The sequence below is a fragment of the Armigeres subalbatus genome, chromosome 2 (assembly GCF_024139115.2).
Source record: "Armigeres subalbatus isolate Guangzhou_Male chromosome 2, GZ_Asu_2, whole genome shotgun sequence".
Taxonomy (NCBI): domain Eukaryota; kingdom Metazoa; phylum Arthropoda; class Insecta; order Diptera; family Culicidae; genus Armigeres; species Armigeres subalbatus.
Window position 1 is genome coordinate 66,841,892 of NC_085140.1, and position 19,949 is coordinate 66,861,840.

The following is a 19,949-nucleotide window of genomic DNA, read 5'->3' on the forward strand; positions in this document are numbered from 1 at the left end:
TTATATGTGTTCTTAGAATTATTTGCATAATTCAGTAACAAAACTGAAATCAAATCTACAGATGACTTTTTTATATCTAGATATTAGCCATTTAGTGATTTTTATCCATAACGTCAGCAATCAGCATAGAAACGTTGGACACAAAATACATATTAAAAAATAACTAATGATTTGTTGAAGAGAGAGATCGACTGGAAGATTTGTTCTGGATTTTTTTGGCTTTCTCAGTCTTATGTATTCAAAACGATGTGTTTTGTTTTGCCCGTTTATTTTGGCCTTTTTCAAGGGTGAACTAAAAAGGACATGAACATGGAAAAGTGCATAACATGATACATAAAACATATTAAAAAATGACCTACACTGTCTACCGTTTTTCGTTTTTTTTGGTTTGCCGTTTTTCATGTAGGGAAAAAAAAAATTAACACTTGGAAACATAGTTAATCTTGAACATCATAGACATTACACTTTGTCTTACAATTTAAACATTTAGTTTGGACGATTAAGGACTTTGGAAACACTGCTATTTTAGAAGACTTGCACTACACATTAGACTGGACTAGACAGTGTTGAACGGTTCATTTGAAGATGGCAGTAGTTGCTATAAAAATTCTGTTAAAGAATGCTCCAATTAATATCTGTTTTCTATCGTGGTGTGGTTATCTGATTTCTCTCTGCGAGAGGAAGTCGTTTTTATGGTGTGCAATATACCTGCATAGGTTATATTGAGACCTTCCACATCAGTGCGGTAATTGACTGCGTTAGATGTGTTTTGAATGTGGCACATTTCAAGTATTGGTAGGACTGTTGCTCGCAAATTACGGTCTATTGTTTGCGTGTTGTATAGGTTAAATTTGTTGGCTGTTCAACCTATGTTGGGTGACAGCTGTTTTAGCGTGTATGATGTTCTTTGGAATATTGGTGATCTGATCTAACCAGATGATCTTGTTAACGTCGGATTTATGGCCATCGATACGTTTTTTTAAGCTGGTTGGTGGTCATACCAATATAAACCTGTCCACAATCGTTACAAGGGATGCTGTATATGGTGTTGTATTGGTCATATGGCAGGACGGGATCTTTGACTAGTTTTAGCAAGGATTTTGTTGTTTTGGAGTTTCTTCTGGCGATTTTAACGTTCTTGTAATCTTTTTTCAGGATGCTGGAGATGGTTGTTGTTAGCATATGGATGTTTAACATGGATCGATAAATTTCCCGGGTGTTGTGATGATCTTCATATGGCGAACATGATGGATGTGGTCTTGGAGTTTTAATTGGGTCGACGTTGCATAGAGATGAGGTGTATGTTGAGGTGATCGGTGCAGATGGATTGGGTGGCGGAGGTGTAGATTGCAGCAGCGGTGGTGAGGTTCGTTGAATGATTGGCGGCGGTGAAAGGGGCAGATTGAATGGTCCGTTTTCGATTGATGAGGTATGTTGTGTTGGTTGATGAGAAATGTTTCCATTGATGCGGTTTAACATATTGTTAATGAGTGATGATAGGTAGTTGTTTCGTCTTAGGTGCTGGAAAATGTTGAGTTTTTGGGACGAGCCATCAGTGGTGAGTTGTGTGACGCGTTGGATGAAATTTGTCGCTACATTGAGTTTTATGAACGTCGGATGGAAAGAGTGATAGTTGAGAAGTCGGCATACCATCTCGTTTTTATAGACTGGTCATCTAACCGGATAACCGGGTGTATCTAGGAATGGCAATTTGCCATCGATTTCCATTTCGATGGTGAATTGCAGATGTGAGTTGTTGAACTTGTTAAAGGTGTCAAAGGTTTTTTTGCACCTCCGATGTTGGTAGAACGAGAAACAGGTCGTCTACATATTTTTTCAATATGGGAATATTGAAATTTAGATTTTGGATAACCACTTCTAGCAAATCTTCCATAACATAGTCGGCTAATATTGGTGATATGAACGGACTGTATAAGATGAACCTGGATAAGAATTATGCATATGCGAAATTGTTAGAATCTTATACAAATATTTCTTACATTTTTTGTATAAGAATCTAACAATTTCGCATATGCCCAATTGTTAATCAGGTTTTGGTATGTTCTTATACAGAATTGTTAGAAAATCTAACAACCGCCGCACAATGGGGAAATCCGATTTCAAAGGTGGAAAAAATTGATAAATTTCTTCACGAACAACTTACAGAAGAGATCAAAAGCTTATTCGGAAGGAAATTTTGCAAAGAATTCAGTGAGTGCTGTTTCATGGACGTGGAATGCTTCTGTATGTAGTTATTGAGCTCGTTTTGCCCTAATGCCCCATATATCGCGAGTTTCCAAACTATTTGTCATTTTATCTTTAAGACATTGTTCTAAAATTGTGTTTATCTCTTCACTGTGGATCCACAGAAAGGCACTAAATATATTTTGTTGGTAAAAGTTGGAAATTTAAGGGGTTTTGGGGTCAAATAAGCATCAAAGTGCATTTTATGTGCAATTTTCATGTATTGTGTAAAAAATAGTAATATTTACAGATAAGTGTTGATATTATTGTCTCAATGTGTTGAACAGATATTGACAAATGTTTGCCGAACAAAAATTAATGGAATAAAATGTTCTACAAATGATTTATTTGGTAATTTATTGAGATAAAAACAATTTTTAAAATCTTTTGAATAGCACCGATGCCAAACATTTCCAAACCATACCCGATAGCACAACTAGACAAGAATAGTCATATGTTATGAGTCTTGATGTGATCATAGATAGGAGGTGATGGGAGATATTCCTTTTTCGTACCTTTTTGCCCAAATTCCCCTATGAAATAATATAGCTCAATGATTCTGAGCAAGGAAATGATGTAGTAATGTTAATTTATTTGATATTTTCCAATGATATAATGGAAATAACAAATAATCATTAAATTCATTAAAAATATTGAATCATAGGGGATTTAGGGGTCATACAGCTCATTTAATGTAATTTTTTATTCAAAATAGGATAACATTTTTCACGGGCGACGCACATAGAAGATTAAGGGCTTATTCGAAAGGGAGTTTTCCACGAAATTCAGTGAGAGATGTTTTATAGACGTGAGACACTTCTGTATGTAGTTATTAAGCTCGTTTTGCCCCAATGTCCCATATATCACAGTTCATCACATTTTTCGTGCTTTTATCTTCCAAGCATTGTACTAAAGATGTGTTCTCCTCCTCATTATAGATCCATAGAAAAGCACTATACATGCTTTGTTGGTGAAAGTTGGAAATTTATGGGATTTTGGGACAAATAAGTATTAAATTGCACTTTACGTGAATTTTTCATGTATTCTGTAAAAATTAATAAAAAATATTATTATTCTCCAAAATGTTCTACAGGCATTGATAAATGTTTGCGAAACAATAACTAATTAAGTAAATAATTTCGCAAGTGTTTTGCTGTGTGATTTATTGGGTAAAACCCGATTTTTAAATGCTTCTGAAAAGTGCCGATGCCAATCATTCCCAAACCATACCCGTTTGCACAACTAGATAAGAGTAAATATATTAGTCGATGTGATAATAGATAGGAGTAGATAGGAAATATTCTTTTCTCATGACGTTTCACCCAAATTCCCCCTATGAAATAATATAGCTCAATGATTCTGGGTTAAGAAATGATGGAGTAACATTGATTCAATTATAATTTGTCAATGATACTATAAAAATAACAAATATTCACTCCTATTCTTGTTCACGGACGAACGAAACTTTCGAACGAATGCAGTTCGTTCGAATCGTTTCCCCATTTGATTTTGCTGGCGTAAACGAGAATGCGCATCAGCTTTCGTTCGAAAGCACGTTCGAACGTAAACAAGAATAAGAGTGATTATTAGATTGCATTGAAAAAAAAAACTAGGGCTCAGGGCTCAGAACCTTCCCTTTTAAATACATTATTTATTAATTTGTTCACTTATTTGTCCCAAAATGCCTTAAAAATTCACTTTTATGTAATATATTGATATTTGTTTTTCTTTATGGTATCAATTTCTGTAAAAAAAAATTTATGACGATAATATCAACTATTATCTGTAAATATCTGAATAATCAATAGGCTGTAGATTTCGCCAAAATTGACCATATGTAGAGCTACATCAATGCTTACAAGTTTTTAAATCGCCATATATTAACCCTAAATGATCATTCGACGTAATATAGTGCGAATGATTTCTTGGGTATTATTATTTTTTACAGAATACATAAAAATTCACATTAGGGTGGTTCAAAAAACACTTTTCCAAATTTTTTGATGGGCCGCCCTCTTATTCGGTTCTATTTGATGTCCTGATGCTCTGGACAAAATTTCAGCCAAATCGGTCAACGTTTGGGCGGTGTTAAACTCGTTGGAAGTTTATATGGAAAAATGTATGCAGAAACATCCAAAAACAGTGATTTGCAGTTGGACGGCACAATTTACGATCTGCCCATCAAAAAAAATGAAAAAAGTTTTTCTCATTCTAGTTTGAGCCACCCTAATTCACATAGATGCACTTTGATGATTATTTGACCCCAAAATCCCTTAAATTTCCAACTTTTTCCAACAAAATATGTATAGTGTTATGTATGGATCTACAATGAAGAGGAAAACAGAATTTCAGTGTAATTTTTGAAAGACAAAAATACCAAAATATGAAAAAAATTTGATGTATGGGGCATTGGGGCAAAACCAGCAAACCAGCTCAGAAGTGTCTAATGTCTATAAAACATCACTCACTGAATTTCTTGGAAAATTCGCTTTCGAATAAGCCCTTAACCTTATCTGTGAGTCGCTCGTGAGAAAAGTTATCCTATTTTGTATGAAAAGTTACATTAAATGAGCTGTATGACCTCTAAATCCCCTATAGTTCAATATTTTTAATGAAGTATATGATTATTTGTTATTTTCATTATATCACTGGAAAATATCAATTAAATTAACATTACTACATCATTTCCTTTCTCAAAATCATTCAGCTATATTATTTCATAGGGGAATTTGGGCAAAAAGGTTAGAAAAAACAGTATCTCCCATCACCTCCTATCTATGATCACATTAAGACTCATAACATGTGACTATTCTTGTCTAGTTGTGCTATCGGGTATGGTTTGGAAATGTTTGGCATCGGTGCTATTCAAAAGATTTTAAAAATCGTTTTTTACACAATAAATAACCAAATAAAACATTTGTAGAACATTTTATTCCATTAATTTTTGTTCGGCAAACATTTGTCAATATCTGTTCAACACATTGAGACAATAATATCAACACTTATCTATAAATATTACTATTTTTTACACAATACATGAAAATTTTAAAATGCACTTTGATGCTTATTTGACCCCAAATCCCTTAAATTTCCAACTTTTACCAACAAAATATATTTAGTGCCTTTCTGTGGATCCACAGTGAAGAGATAAACACAATTTTAGAACAATGTCTTAAAGATAAAATGACAAATAGTTTGGAAACTCGCGATATATGGGGCATTAGGGCAAAACGAGCTCAATAACTACATACAGTAGCATTCCACGTCCATTAAACAGCACTTACTGAATTCTTTGCAAAATTCCCTTTGGAATAAGCTCTTGATCTCTTCTGTAAGTTGTTCGTGAAGAAAGTTATCAATTTTTTCCACCTTTGAAATCGGATTTCCCCATTGTGCGCCGGTTGGGTGTAGTGTGCGGAGAGTGCGGTCATCTATTAGCTTGAGGTTGTGCAGACGTTTGATCATATTGTTGGTTGCTAATTGGATCTTGTTGGTTGGATCATTTTTCAGAACCTTGTATGTGGAATCGTTTAGCAATTGCAACATTTTTGTATCGTAGTCCTGGAGTTTCATGATCACCATCCTTTTGCCTTTATCGGATTCCAAAATGCACAAATTTGGATGATCTGCGATGAATTTCTTCAATGATTGTTTTGCACTGTTGCAGAAACGTTCAGCATAAGCTTTTCTACTCACGAATGCTTTTTGTTGTAAGCGGATGACAGCGACCGATTGCTAATCGCTTCGATGGACTATTGAGCGAGCATCAAATTATGCTTTATCTTTTTGATATTGAAAAATGTGTGTTGAATTTAAATATTAAGGATTGCTTTCTTGAATCGTCCCATAAAAAAATTAAAAAAAAAATTATCGGTCCATGTTAAATATCCATATGCTAACAACAACCATCTCCCGCATCCTGAAAAAAGATTACAAGAACGTCTAGACTAGAACTAGAACTAGAACGACTAGAAGGTCATATCAAAATTATATCAACCTATGTTATCGTGTTATACTCAATTTTTTTAACACAATTTGTTAGAAACGTGGTGCAGGGTGTTGTTAAAATATCTAAATTTCTATCAAAAATTACACAAAAAAAAAAAAACAAAAAACTATCAAATTTTGGTACAATTTTATCATAAAAATAACATATTTTGTTAAAAATTTATAACAGAATTAGAAACAAAATATATTGTTTCTGTGCAGTTGCACATTTTTACAGTTCGTGATAGGTCTTCAGATTGTGATCAACAATTAGAAATTTTTGGTTTTGTCTGAACAAGAATATTTTTCGAGAAATTGAAACTACAAATAAGGCAACTTTTCAAATTATATCAGCATTATGATATCTATATGGCTGGGAGACTGCTATATCTATTTTGATTGCCTACTGTTGGGCAATTCTGTGTTGAGCATTTTTAAATAGTATTGTGATAAAATTCTGTTACAACATTTGAAAGATAATGACTACTAAGAACAAAATTGCATCAAAATAAGTTATAAATATCACAATAAGTTAATATTGTGCTCAGTTTCTGTTATGCTCTTCTAGTCGGGAAAAATCACCTACTAATATTCCTTCCCTCTTCCTAACTGACTACATGGACGTGGCCAGCGCCGTTATTAATCATTTGAAACTTGAGTCACTGAAACTTTCACAAGGAGTATGCTTGAACAATCCCAGTTAATCATTCAGTTAATTCTTTGTGCAATTTCACCGATTCTGGTCAATCACGGAGTAGCAACCTTAGATATGTGTAGTCAGTCAAAGCTAGTGAAAAGTTCGGCAAAACGACATTTCCAAAATGGGCAAAAGCTCTTCCCCGTTCAAAATTGCTATTTTAACGAGGAATTCTTTGGAATTTCCACGGACTTCTACAAATCTGCTGTGGACTTCTGCACTCCTGTGAACTTCTACGAATTTGAATCGTCGTGAAAAATTAAAGATCAAACATATCGGCGGCAGTGCATACCTCTGAACAACAATTTCGGCCGAAACAATTGAGTCGTCCTTGCTTTTCGCATCGCGTTTGAAGTTTGTTTTGAAATCAGGATGAGAAAAGATGCATTTTTGTTAGGAATTTTATGAATTTTCAGTGGAATGTTTTCATTTGTCATACGAGATTTACCGGCCAAGGGCCGAAAGTCTCGCTAATAAAGACCATAATAATAATTTATTTGCCATAACACGAGTTATTTAGTACAGTCCCATTTAATTCCACCACCTGATATAACAGATACGTATTTCGACCTCATCAATAAGGCCGTTCTCAGTGTCTAGTACTTTACTCGACTTAGTCAAGTACTTCAAACTAAATGGGATCTTTTCTATGAGAGATCGAATATGATTGTGATATTTGAGGTTATGATTATCAGCAGTGTTGGTAAAATCATTCACAAATGTCAATCAGCGAGTCCTCCTGCGCTACCTTACACCTCGGGAAAATTTTCCGCCGGATTTTGGTCTCCGTGCGTTTTGGGGCCGGGATTTTGATTTTCCGTGTCAAAATCCTGAAAACATCGCATATGTAAAAATCAGGGTTCGGATTTCTCACTCACTCACGCGACAACAGATTTCTCCACCATTAATTTTATCCGGAGAAATTACAGTGCGATAAAACAATTGTTATCCTTCTTCCCATGTTTCGCGAAAATCAAATGCTGCTTACTTTGCCTTTCCAAACTGATTGAATCTGACGATGCGCCACGATAAGCAAAAGGTTAAATTCAGCAGTTTTTAACTTTGCTTTCGAATAATTCTTGTGGTGGCGTGGTTATAGTGGGCGCTCTAAACATTTTGAAATTGTGTTGGGTTCGAATCCCATTGCGGTCCTATGCTTGTAAAATTTATCTGGTGAGGCGACAAGAAGGAAAATTTGTGGATTAAAATTAAATTATCCAGCGAGCCGGCGCTCACGAATTTATCACCCGTCATTCTATCCGGATAAAAATGTTGTGTGAGAATACTTCCTCACAGGGCAACATGAAAAATCACACTCCGCTTAATGGATTAATCGCAGGTTTTTATTCATATGAGTGAGAATTCCGAAGCCTGGTAAAAATACATGGGAGAAAAATCCGCGGCCCAAATTCCCGGGGTGTGAGACCTTTTTTTATCGGGATGAACCACTGCGTCCATTTCATTGAACTTTTGTAGTATACCCGTGTCATATGTTTAGTGCATGTCTTTCTGCTCCATTTCTATTGAGAAGAAATGAAGTAGTCATTTTTTATTCATATATTTCTCAAGCTTAATGTAAGGCATCTTTAGATTAAGGCACCGTTATTTATACCCTTCGAAAAATGGCTTATACCAACTCTCAAAGGCGCGCCCCTCAATCAGTTTCGGCTCAACAATAAGTGGGATAATCACGGGGATGACAAACTACGCCATCTTTGTCACATCTTTTCTAAGTCACCAATACGAGTGCACTGCGAATGCAACATAAACAATTACGAGAGTGAACATGATATAAAACGAACAAAGACATAGACAGTAGCTTGTGCAAGTAGCATTCTGAAGAAATGAGCAAATAACTTGATTATTCTTAAGTTTAAAGCAAGGAATCGAGTGTAAAATAGTTTTAATTTAGAGAAAAATATATTAAGCTCGTTTAGTGTAGTACTCGACTGGCAAAGTCGAGTCAAGTACAAGACACTGAAGACGACCACACAGTTGTGGTCGAAATACGTATCTGCAAAGATAACGAAAATTAACTGGTAGAATTAAATGGACAGTACTTAATTCGTCTTAAACGGTTTAATTTAGAGTTTGTTTCTTTTTTTCTCTACTAAATCATGATTGTATCATGTTGCATTATTGAGTGGTATGGGCGTTTTGCATCATATTCTCCTGTAAAAACGAAAACATTGAAAATTCGCGCACAAACACAGAAAACAATTCCGTGTTAAAAACTACTATTTTGTAGACTACGCTCTGTTTTTAAAACTACCATAAAATTTCAGTAAATTTTACCATGGTTTCAGAGAAATTCACCACTGTTTCAGTTCATGTGACAACATTCCGCATGGGCCACAGTTGATTTTTACTGCGCGCATGGTAAAATCAAACGGGTTTGTTATCTGCTGAAAATCGTCAGTGCATATTCTTAAAATAACCCTCGGAATGGTAGTTTCGACTGCAATATTTTTTTGCGTGTACTATTGGAAAATAAATCAGTATTAGGGTAATTTGACACTGGGGGATAAATTTATCTCCCAAAGAAGAACGAACAGGCAAACCTGTCAAAATCCATAATGAAAAAATTGGATGTCGGTGCCCTGGGGATAATACTGATTTTGACCTGATTTTGACCATGCATCGGTACTGAAGTTCAAACATATTTTTGCCTTTCTCGTATACAAAGTATACGTAAAGGCTATAAGGTACACCGGGGCATGTTGAAATGCGGGGTAAGTTGAAACGGAAGCTGTAATTTAGATCAGCAATGACCGAATGTCCTGATTATTTTTTTCAACAAATTACTCCACTAAACGCACCTTCTGACTGCTATTCCCGGAAGATTGCAGCTATTAAAAGCAATCCCTGCCATTGTTTATTTTTCGCCCTTTGCAAAATTCGAAACAACTTTTTGACGTGCCAATGAAACAAATCCCAAAATGATGTTTGGAAGTGTTTTTTCATCAAATTTTCACGGTAGGTAAGCATTCAATGTTGAATAAACATAATGATTATGAAAAATCGATGGAAGATACGTTTTAATTTTTGTATTTTGGTAGTTTGATATTGCTCTGCATTTTCAACCCATCGGGGCAAATAGAAATGCGTGGTGCGGGGCAAGTTGAAACAACGATTCAGAACGTCACCCTCGCAATTAAAATTTCCAGAATTCAACATGGTCCGTAAATGCATTCGGAAAATAAAAATTAATAGAAATTTGGACCTTGGACTCTGAAAATTAATTTAATAAATTTCTGCCCATTCCGCCGTGAATGCAACCCCTGAAGAGTAGAATGAAAAGGGGCAATGTTTAAGCTGCACGGTCTAGTTTTGAGATTCTTAATCTACTTTGCCGTGCTGTGAGCACTGGCTCTCAAAAATAAATCATAGAGCATGTAAACATTTCGTTAACTCCATCTTTGACTTCCCCAGCCCCTTTATCCAATCGAGAGTCTGTGAGAGATACGCTGGTTAATTAATGTGAATTTATGAAGAGGCCACAGCCGAATTAATCAAAGAAAAGAGTATAGAGTAACAAAATCTGGAATGTGACTTTTATGCGAGTAAATATCAAGATGAGACAAGTGGGATTTGACTTTCAAATTTCTAGAACAAAGCCTACTATTTTATCAGGGTTCTAGGAGACAATTTTAAGCTAATTTAAGCAAAATCGTCAAAAATATACATAGGACTCTTATGCGAATCTTGGCAGTATAGTCACTTTTACAACCTCGTGCATCTTGAGTCACACTGAGTACATATATTTTGTTTTTGATACGGTACAGTTAGCTTAAGTCTATATACAGCGCAGTGTTTCAACTTACCCCGATATGCGGGGCAAGTTGAAACGGAGCATACAAAAACATAAATTTAGTATGCAAAATATTTATTAAAAAGTTTGGTAAGGTTGCTTATTTTTTATGTATAATTTTTGGCCCGAACTAGCAAATACCGCAAACGGATTCAAAATTTATCAAAGGGTGATTTTTTACAGCACTTCAAGGTTCAACTTTGAAAAATCGTTTCAACTTGCCCTGGTGTACCTTATGTTCACTCCAGAAACAAACTTTTTATAGGAGGATCGGAGACCCATAGTGTTATCTACCGATCGACTCAGCTCAACGAATCGAGGTGATGTCTGTGTGTGTGTATGTGTGGGTATGTGTGTGTGTATGTACGCAAAAAGTCTAGCCCATTTTTCAGCCACTTACCCTTAACCGATTTACTCGCAACAAGTTGCATTCGACGCAGAATCCTGTCCCATTGTTTCCTATCAAAAATTGGCCTGATCAATTTTTCATTCGCACGAGAAAGGCCCCATCACCGCTAGGTGGATTAATCAGGGTTTTGCTTTTTGGCATTTTGCGCTTGACATTTCCGAATCGCACCTTTACACATAGCTCCTAATCAGTCAGGGGGTTCAGCAAATCCACCAAATTCGTATCCGCTTCTTTCCTAATTAATCAGCGCTCTGGAGCTTGGAGATTCATGTCGTCGGCTTCGAAACCAGCCAGAGCTACGTTTTTTACAATTTACTCCATTGACTCCATCCAAAAGGCGCAAAAAATAAGTCATCTAAAAGCAAATTATAGTCGTTCCATACTCTTCCGACCATCACTCATAAGTATTAACGAGAATAGTAAGAACTAGAGCACAGTGTGGTAGATCTTACTCCGTAATGCAACACGAAGAGTGTCTACCCAGCATTACAGGCTCCGTTAACTGCCTGGCTAATTGTTTCAACCCCCAGGCCATTCATCCCCTCAGCACGGGTCGCCTGACACCTTGGGATTCGGGGCTAGGGACGTCATATTGTCAGCTTCAGTGTTGTACCGAGCCTGGCGATATGACCCGATTTACACCGTTACGCACTACTTCAGAGTATCCATATCCCAGCGTAACGGGACAACGTCGTTCAAGACCTTAAAACCGTTTGCGAATTTGAAGGAATGCATCACACCCAAGTTTTACATGCTAGGTATACCACATTGTTTCACTTATTTTCCTTAAAAAATCATTTCGCTACAAAAAGCGTTTAAACACAATTTAGGGCCACTTCGTTGTGTACATATGCAAGAGTATCAATTATTCTACCCGACGAACGTCAACGCATTGATTTTAATGAAGGAAAACCTACGATGATTTAACTTAGCCATGAGTTTTAGGTGCCGGGTTGGGTGCGTAGAAACTCACGAATGATTTGAATCGTTCATGAGTTTTCAGATTTTGAGGTTTTTTCCAACACTGCAGTCGATAAGCCATACCAGAAAAAAATATTTTCAACTTGAAGATAATATTTTAGAAAGAAAGTGTCTTCAACAAAGTCAAAGCCTATAGGGTAGTTCCACTACATTTTGAGATAAATTTTCAAATGTTCGCTTTCGGAGTGAAATGCTGGCTTTGTGGTACTATTTTGTTTTTTTGTGCAAGGAAGGCAAAAAGGTATGAAAAAACAACAGTTTTAAGCTAGATGGTACCATTTACGATGAAGAACTATAATACTCATTCAATTCATGCGAAATTTAATACAGAATGTTATGTTGAAAACTGCGAGAAGATTAGAGATTACTCGGCGAAGTTAATAACATTTCTATGTATGAGCAAATTTCTTTTCTTTTACACTAGCAAAGTAATAAATTCACCCATACATTAATCAAGTAAAATTCTAATAACTTTGCCCGATAAACACTAATCTCCTCGCAGCTTTCTGCATAACATTCTGTATTGTGCCTTGCTACAATCCATGATATTTCATTTGTCCATCTTTGTCCATTTTTGTTTGATGATAGTATTAATTTTGTACAAAAAATCAGGAATTTCATATGAAACACATATACCATCTTTTGGATTTTCGCAATATTTGGTAGAATAAAAGACAGGAACACCGTCGTCGATCAGAGGTCGTACAGACTGCACAAATAACACCTACACAATGGACAGGACACACAGCACCCAGCAGACCAGTGGAGAGTTCCTCGATTACGAAAAGTTTCCTTCTTTCCGGGGCGAGAATCGAACCCACACTTCATAGCCCATGCGTCTAGACCACAAAGAATAATAATTATTGTTCTTTATCTAAAATATTTAAATCAAATCGTGTTGAAAACTATTCGAATAACTCTTTTTTCTGACATTTGAACTACTGGACCGATTTTCTGTTCTCATGAAATGAATGCTTAAGTGCGCTACTTTTGTGGCAAAATACGAAACCATAAAATTCAAGTTGATTTTTTATGGCTAATTCGTAGAACAATTTCATTTTCGCAGTTTCTAAGTGAGGGTCTTCAATGACTACATGCTTAAATTTCTTTAATTGATCTTTAAATTTTACGAATACATAAAAAAATAGAATTTGACAAGAACTGCTTCTCGACATTGCACTAAAATTTACGTCCAAGCAAACGCTGGTTTTCTTCGTTGCCTATAGTTTCCATTGTGTTGTTTATTGTTCAACAACATTACAAAATTTCTTTTTAAATATTACACGATTAAATTTTCCAACTTTCAAAGAGAACGCATCAGGTAGATAGCTAACTTATTCCGATTTTTTCTACAAAAATCAACTGCACTGAGCTATTTCAAGTTTCTTTTATTATAAAATGCAATTCGGTTATTTTTTCCTCGCCAAACAGACAGATGATTTATTATAATTTTTGTATAAGAGTTAGACAAAAAATCTTAGCTGATTCCATTTAATTTATTATAAACGTAGCATGTCTAGCGGGACACTTTATAAAAATGCGGGACTGTCCCGCGATACGCAGGACGTCTGGTCACTTTAGTCTAGCTCCAAATTGCTGGGAAAAATTATTTAAACTCTTTAAGTGGAATTTCTTCAACTGTCTAAGTATTGTACTTTCTATTTAATTCCACTACTTGTTGTTATCTTTACATATACGTATTTCGACCTCAACTGGGAGGCCGTCTTCAGTGTCTCGTACTTGACTTGACTTTAAAAAAAAAATACTATGAGGCCGTCTTCAGTGAGACACTCACTTCCCACTGCTCATTTCTCATTTCTCGCTGTAAAAAAGAGAAGCGCGAAGCGAGTAGTCAGACGTCTCACTACCCACTTCGCACAATTCGCACTATTTCAAAGTAGGAAGTGAGAAATAAGGAATGAGATTTGAGACGTCTCTCTTCTAATTCCTAATTTCTCACTTTTCAAATGACATATTTGCTCAAATTTCCTATTCGGCAAAACGACCCTTTCGGCCAAATGACCCGTTCGGCCAAATGACTCTTTCGGCCAGATGGGTTTCGTCTTAATGGTTTGTTCGGCCTAGTGGCATTCAGTCAAATGACTTCCGGCCGAATGGGTTTCGGCCAAACGACCCTTCCCCGAGATTTATAATCAGGCACTGTTTGGCAATATTTATCTAAGAATCTAGCAAATTTGTACATATGATACACATTTTGGAAGCATACTATTCCCTTTCCGATACTCTTTCAACCTTCTCCTCAAGCTCACCCAATCTCTAACTAATTAGCAATGGAACCATCAATTAAAGTCAGCTTAATTTTCATAAACGTGTTATCATAACCAATATCAAATCGAGTCAAGTACGAGACACTGAAGACTGCCTCATCCAAATTGCTGTTTTCGATGTTTCACCATAAATTTTCATAAAAACTTTCAATGAGTTTAGCACCGCCCAAATATTGACCTATGGCTGAGGTTTTGTTCATGGCCTCGGGGCGTCAAATAAAACGAGTGACGACCCATAAAAAAATTGAAAAAAATGTTTTTTTGGGTTACCTTAGCCTTCTAGGACTCACATGGTCCTGGATCACTTACGCAGTCCCGCTGCACTTATGAACGTCAAGCGTGTCTTTTTAACACTGTTGTACTTTTTACAACGGCGTGAGTCCCGAAAGGTTAAGGACATAGATGGGAGCCGGAGAGTACCACGATGACAGTCAGTATGGCAATCGTCCGCTAACGAGTCTCCCCACCCCTCCTCCACCTCTCTCCTACCAACTTTCGAATGCTTCGAGTTGCGTCGAAAACAGTAGTTTCTGTGGTGTTTCCTTCATACAGCTATTCTACACCTCGATATTTCCACGAGTCGATGATCTCTTCGATGATATATTGATCATATACAAATATAACTAAATGATGAATGATCATTCATCGAAGCATTATAACTTTTAGTAAAGAAACTTCTACACAAAAGTTACTTTCTTCGGTAAAGCATCCTGTGGGTTATACTTTAGCGCAGTGAGCCATTTATTGGATTACGATGCACTGAGATTCCAAGAAGTAGAGATGCAAAAATGTATTACTTGTAATTTATCATAAGACGAGTTTGAACTATCCCATTCAATATTTTAGGCTATGGCTTTCAGGCTACTGATGCTTCGTTTTCCACCTCACTGAACATATATTCATTTCATCGCAAAACAAAGGAATACAGCACCAAACTCGTCGCTTTATCTTGCTAACATACCTGCTCACTACTGAACAAATCAAACAATAAATCAAATTCCTTAGAGTGTGAGTTATGAGATGAAGTGTCGAACAGTTCCCCTATATTGCTGAAAAGCGATGGCAATTGGAATTGTTATTTATATCTGTGGAATTCATTATTTCATTTTGCAAAATACGATCAAGTTTTCTAAAATAATTTATCTCAAAGATAAAATAATCGCCTAGCTCATATCTTTCTATTGTTAAGTGAAGGGATCTCATTATGTATAATCAATATCGAAAAAATCCTCAGCTTTTATAACCTGAAATCTTGATCCTAATGCTATAACAATACTCACGTGTTGTATCGTACTGTACGCCTTTGAACTCGGAGAAGCACGGCAAAATTGCTGTCGTTGCTGGTGGTGTCCTCGGCCAGCACGAAACAGAATCAAACAGCGGCGGACACGACAGCTCCATAAACAGTGTATCATTTTGCAGGTGGCACAGATCCCGCAGAGTATCGTTGATTGGTGGCGGTGAAAACCCGTCGCCACTACCGGAACCGTTGAAATCGCCACCGACATCCATCAGTGCCAGCAGGGACTCCATTGATGATGATGCCGATGATTCGCCCATTTTTGTTTATATTCACTTTTCACCGCACTATTCTTCAAGCGGAATTTTATAACTAATCACTTGTTTTGTACTCTTCCACAGTGGTACATTTTCGTTCTCTTCTCATCTATCACTCTTGCTGAACTGATTGGATCCATCGATCACCGCAAACTATGTTTTCTTGTAGATTATTTTTCCATCGCACCATTTTTAAACTCTTTATTCATATTTTCCCTGAAGCGGTAAATCAGAGGTGATAGATCAACAAGTCGAATTTCCTTCTACTTTGCGGCATAAATACACGCTACACTCGCACCCGCCCACGCACTCCTCACTTGCTGTCGACGCGGATCCCACAATGACCATTCGCGCTTCTGTTCCAACCGTAACTGAACCGAACCGACTCACGCGTTAGACCTAGGAAAACGACATTCCGCTCGTTTTCCACCGCGACCACCCCCGCACGCAACAGGTCTTCCCTCGGCACAATCGTCATGGATCCTCCGGGCGAGTATTTCCATCATTAGAGACGACTGCCAACCGATAGCTTTTCCGCGGGCACCTTGGTAGCAAGATTCGTTATAAATACAGGGGATGAAACTCAGACGGGATAGGCTGTTGACACGGTTCGTTGCGGCTAAGAGTTGTGGTCATTGAAAATCAATTAAAGTTTTTTTCGAAGTGTAACAATTTCTGATCAAGCAAGGACGAAACTTTATCAATCGGTTTCGAAAGTTGTCAAAATGAGCATCGAAGTTAAACTTCTTTTAACTCTTAAGAAGATATTAGTATAGCAATTTTCATTTTTGAAATCAAGTTATAAATTCCAAATAAATGGCACAAGTTATCATTTTCAACTATTATTTGCATGCATAAGGGACATGTGAGGAGGAATCCTGTTTGCTTATCGCCAACGAGTGTGATTAGAAAATCAAAGACCAATGCTTGACTTCACGCTCTTGACAGTTAATTTTATCAAGTCTTAATTTAGTATTCGTGCATGGAAATGGCTACTGAAACCTATATTAATATATTTATGTAGTCCGTCAGATTAGTGACGAAAAACTAGTTTCGTGCGATTCCTCTTCGCTTTCTACAAACAAAAATATGTATCAACAGTTCGACTCTCGGCACGTTTGCGATCAAAATGGAACGTAACAAAGAAGATGCCGCGAAAGGTTGTTCCAAAAATGTAAATAAGAGTAGACCATCAGACGCGATCTTACTACAGTCTGGCTTTTGCCTTAAAATTTGTTCGAGGTGGACTGCTAACTGTTATAGCTACAAATTTTGTGGATACAGCTATGATAAAGTTCAATGCATCATAAATAAACTAGAGAACAAAATGATTCATAATTTTGTTCTCTTTCTTTCAAAGGGAAAATCCTTTGAATTTCAATTAAATTATAAGAAGCACCATCTTCATACTTCCTGGCTAGTTAAAAACACTTTTTTTTTTCTTTGGTTGGCTCTCCATGTTTTATCTTCTTCTTCTCTTCTTATTGGCATTACATCCAACACTGGGACATTGCCGCCTCGCAGCTTGGTGTTTATTAGGCATTTCAACAGTTGTAAACTGCGAGGTTTCTAACCGCGTTACCATTTATGCATTCGTCTATCATGAGGCTAACACGGTGATACATTTATGCCCAGGGAAGTCGAGACAATTTTCAACCCGAAAATTTCATAGGCCGGAGTGGAATGGGAATCGAACAGAGCCACCCTCAGAATGGTCTTGCTTTGTAGCTGCGCATCTTACCGCACGGCTAAGGAAGACCCCATGTTTTATGGATCCAACATTTTTGGAAATGCTAATTTGTTCATGCTCTTTTAGAAAAGTTCCAATCCATACTCGTAAACAGGTTCTTCAGTCCATTTCGACAAGAAAATTTGATATCACCAAAATAGCCTTGACGGTACGTAGCTTAAAAATATGTTTAACCTGTTTCTACAAGTCCAGAAAGCTATTTCTATGGCCAACTTATTTTATTTCCAGGGAAACCTACAGGCGATGAGGTGTAAGGGTCACTACCAATCATTAACGGTCAGTTGAACTAAGTTGACCATCACTTTTCAGCAGGATTTTTTACACTTCTCACATTTTCAATTCTTTTCAGAATTCTCCCTTTATTCTTTTGCTGCTTAGTCTTACTTATTATGGGCTCAATCGTATTAAAGATATTTAATCACTATTTTCGTTGTTTTCATTTCAAACTTCCAGTTGGCTTGGCATCTTCAATAGGCAGCCCGTTTACGCTTCACCAAAAACATCTTTATCGCCGTAAACATGTTCAAAATAGAGCGCTCGCGCTGCTCCGGTGAGCGAAACAAATGTCTCCAAATGGTTTATCACACACCACCCACAACTCCGCCACCGGCAGCAGTCACCAAAACTCAACGCAAACAAACCGCAGTCTTCTCCTCCTCTCTGTGCTCATTGAATCCATGGATCGAGCAACAAACAAGACGTTTAAACTAGGCGCGATAGATGGTAGAGGAGTGAGGAGCTCTGAAAGATTTCGAGTAAATGAAATTTTCCAATAAAAATCGGGCTGTCATTATAATTTAGTCAAAAATTCTCTAATTTTGAAGCTTGATGCTCTTTTGATAGAAATATGTCCCCGATCTACTCTATACAGCCAGCCACTTCAGTGAGGTGAAACCAAGACGGGACCACAACCTGCACTCGCCAAGTGAACGCACTAACTGATGATGATAATGGTTGCTGAAAAATCAACATAAACCACCAAAAAACTGTTTGTTCTCTTTTTGGACCATTCAGTGCAAGCCGCCACCGGAACACTCCGCATCTTTGAAAAATGATATCGAACCCAGTTCGGTCCGGGGAAGGCAACCCGTCACGCCGTTTGTTGCCATGTGGGATCAGGCAGACGTGTTGGGAAGCACCGCGATGATAGGCTGTTCGAAAACTGCGAAGGTGGTGCCGTTGACTGGATAATTATTGTGGCAACGATGATTGGTCAGCTGGATCTGGAAAAAAAGGAAACAAAATAATGGTTATAAAAATAGACAAAACAGCGAAGAAAGGTTTTAAAATAGCTTGCGGAAAATGCGTAGATTAATTATGGGGCTGAACGCTGTTGGTAGAAGCGCAGCGTGTAATTATGAACAATTCAATTATTCCAGAATTATTTTTAGAATAAGAAAAAAAGCAAAGAATCTTCTTTGTGTATCAATTGCATTACGAGTGAAGCTTAAAAACCGCTATTGCAATGTACTTTACTGATTATGGATCGACTGTGCGTTTGAGCAAGCATTCTGTTGCTTGTACGAATATTTCTTCGGTACGCTTAAGAGGTGGTTGTGCCACTTCGAATTTGTAAAAAATAAATTACCCTAAAATCAATATTTGACTTTGGAATCATGTCTATAAATTTAATGTTACCAAAAACCACACCACACTAAACAACAGTAGTTAAGATGAAAATAAAGAAGTAGAGATTGGCGGAATTTGCCACTGAAAAATCGGGAGAATTTTGCTTTGAATATTCGAAAGAATTTCCCCTTTGAAATTTTAAAGAGCTCCCTATAAAAATTCGACAGCATTTCTCTTCGGAATTCGAAAGAATTTTCCCATTGGAATATAGGAAGTATTTCCTTTTATAAATTTTGAAAAATTTCTCTTTGGAAATTCCAAAGAATTTCTCTTTGGAAATTCCAAAGAATTTCTCTTTGGAAATTCCAAAGAATTTCTCTTTGCAAAGTCCAAAGCATTTCCCTTCGAGAGATTTTTCCTTCGGTAGTTTGAAAGATTTTTTCAGAAATTCAAAACAGTTTTTCTTCGGAAATTGGAAAGCATTTCCATCCGGAAATTTGAAAGATTTTCCTATCAGAAATTCGAAAGATTATTCGGATATTTCTGAATATTTTTTTCGCAAAATCGAAAGAATTTTCCTTCGGAAATTTGAGAAAAAACGAGAGAATTTCTAATCGGAAATTAAAAAATCTTCTTATCGGAAATTTTAGAAATTC

The 19,949-nt window shown here is 36.7% G+C and overlaps 1 protein-coding gene and 1 pseudogene across 11 annotated transcripts in view; both read right to left on the reverse strand.

The window, feature by feature from the left end:
- The window catches only part of LOC134208787 (diuretic hormone receptor-like), a 192,790-nt gene that overhangs the window by 74,045 nt on the left and 98,796 nt on the right, over positions 1-19,949 (reverse strand). For 7 of the 11 annotated variants that reach the window (XR_009978699.1, XR_009978698.1, XM_062684739.1 and 4 more), the window contains exon 2: positions 15,698-16,190. Coding sequence is in view for 9 of the 11 variants with exons in the window: in XM_062684739.1 (XP_062540723.1) it covers positions 15,698-15,977 (280 nt within the window). In the remaining 2 variants the exon portion in view is untranslated. Of the gene's footprint in view, positions 1-15,697; positions 16,519-18,636; positions 18,746-18,787; positions 18,948-19,949 lie in introns of those variants that run through there. The other 4 variants (XM_062684734.1, XM_062684733.1, XM_062684735.1 and 1 more) reach the window with 3 other exon arrangements.
- Positions 629-1,479, reverse strand: LOC134214881 (uncharacterized; annotated as a pseudogene).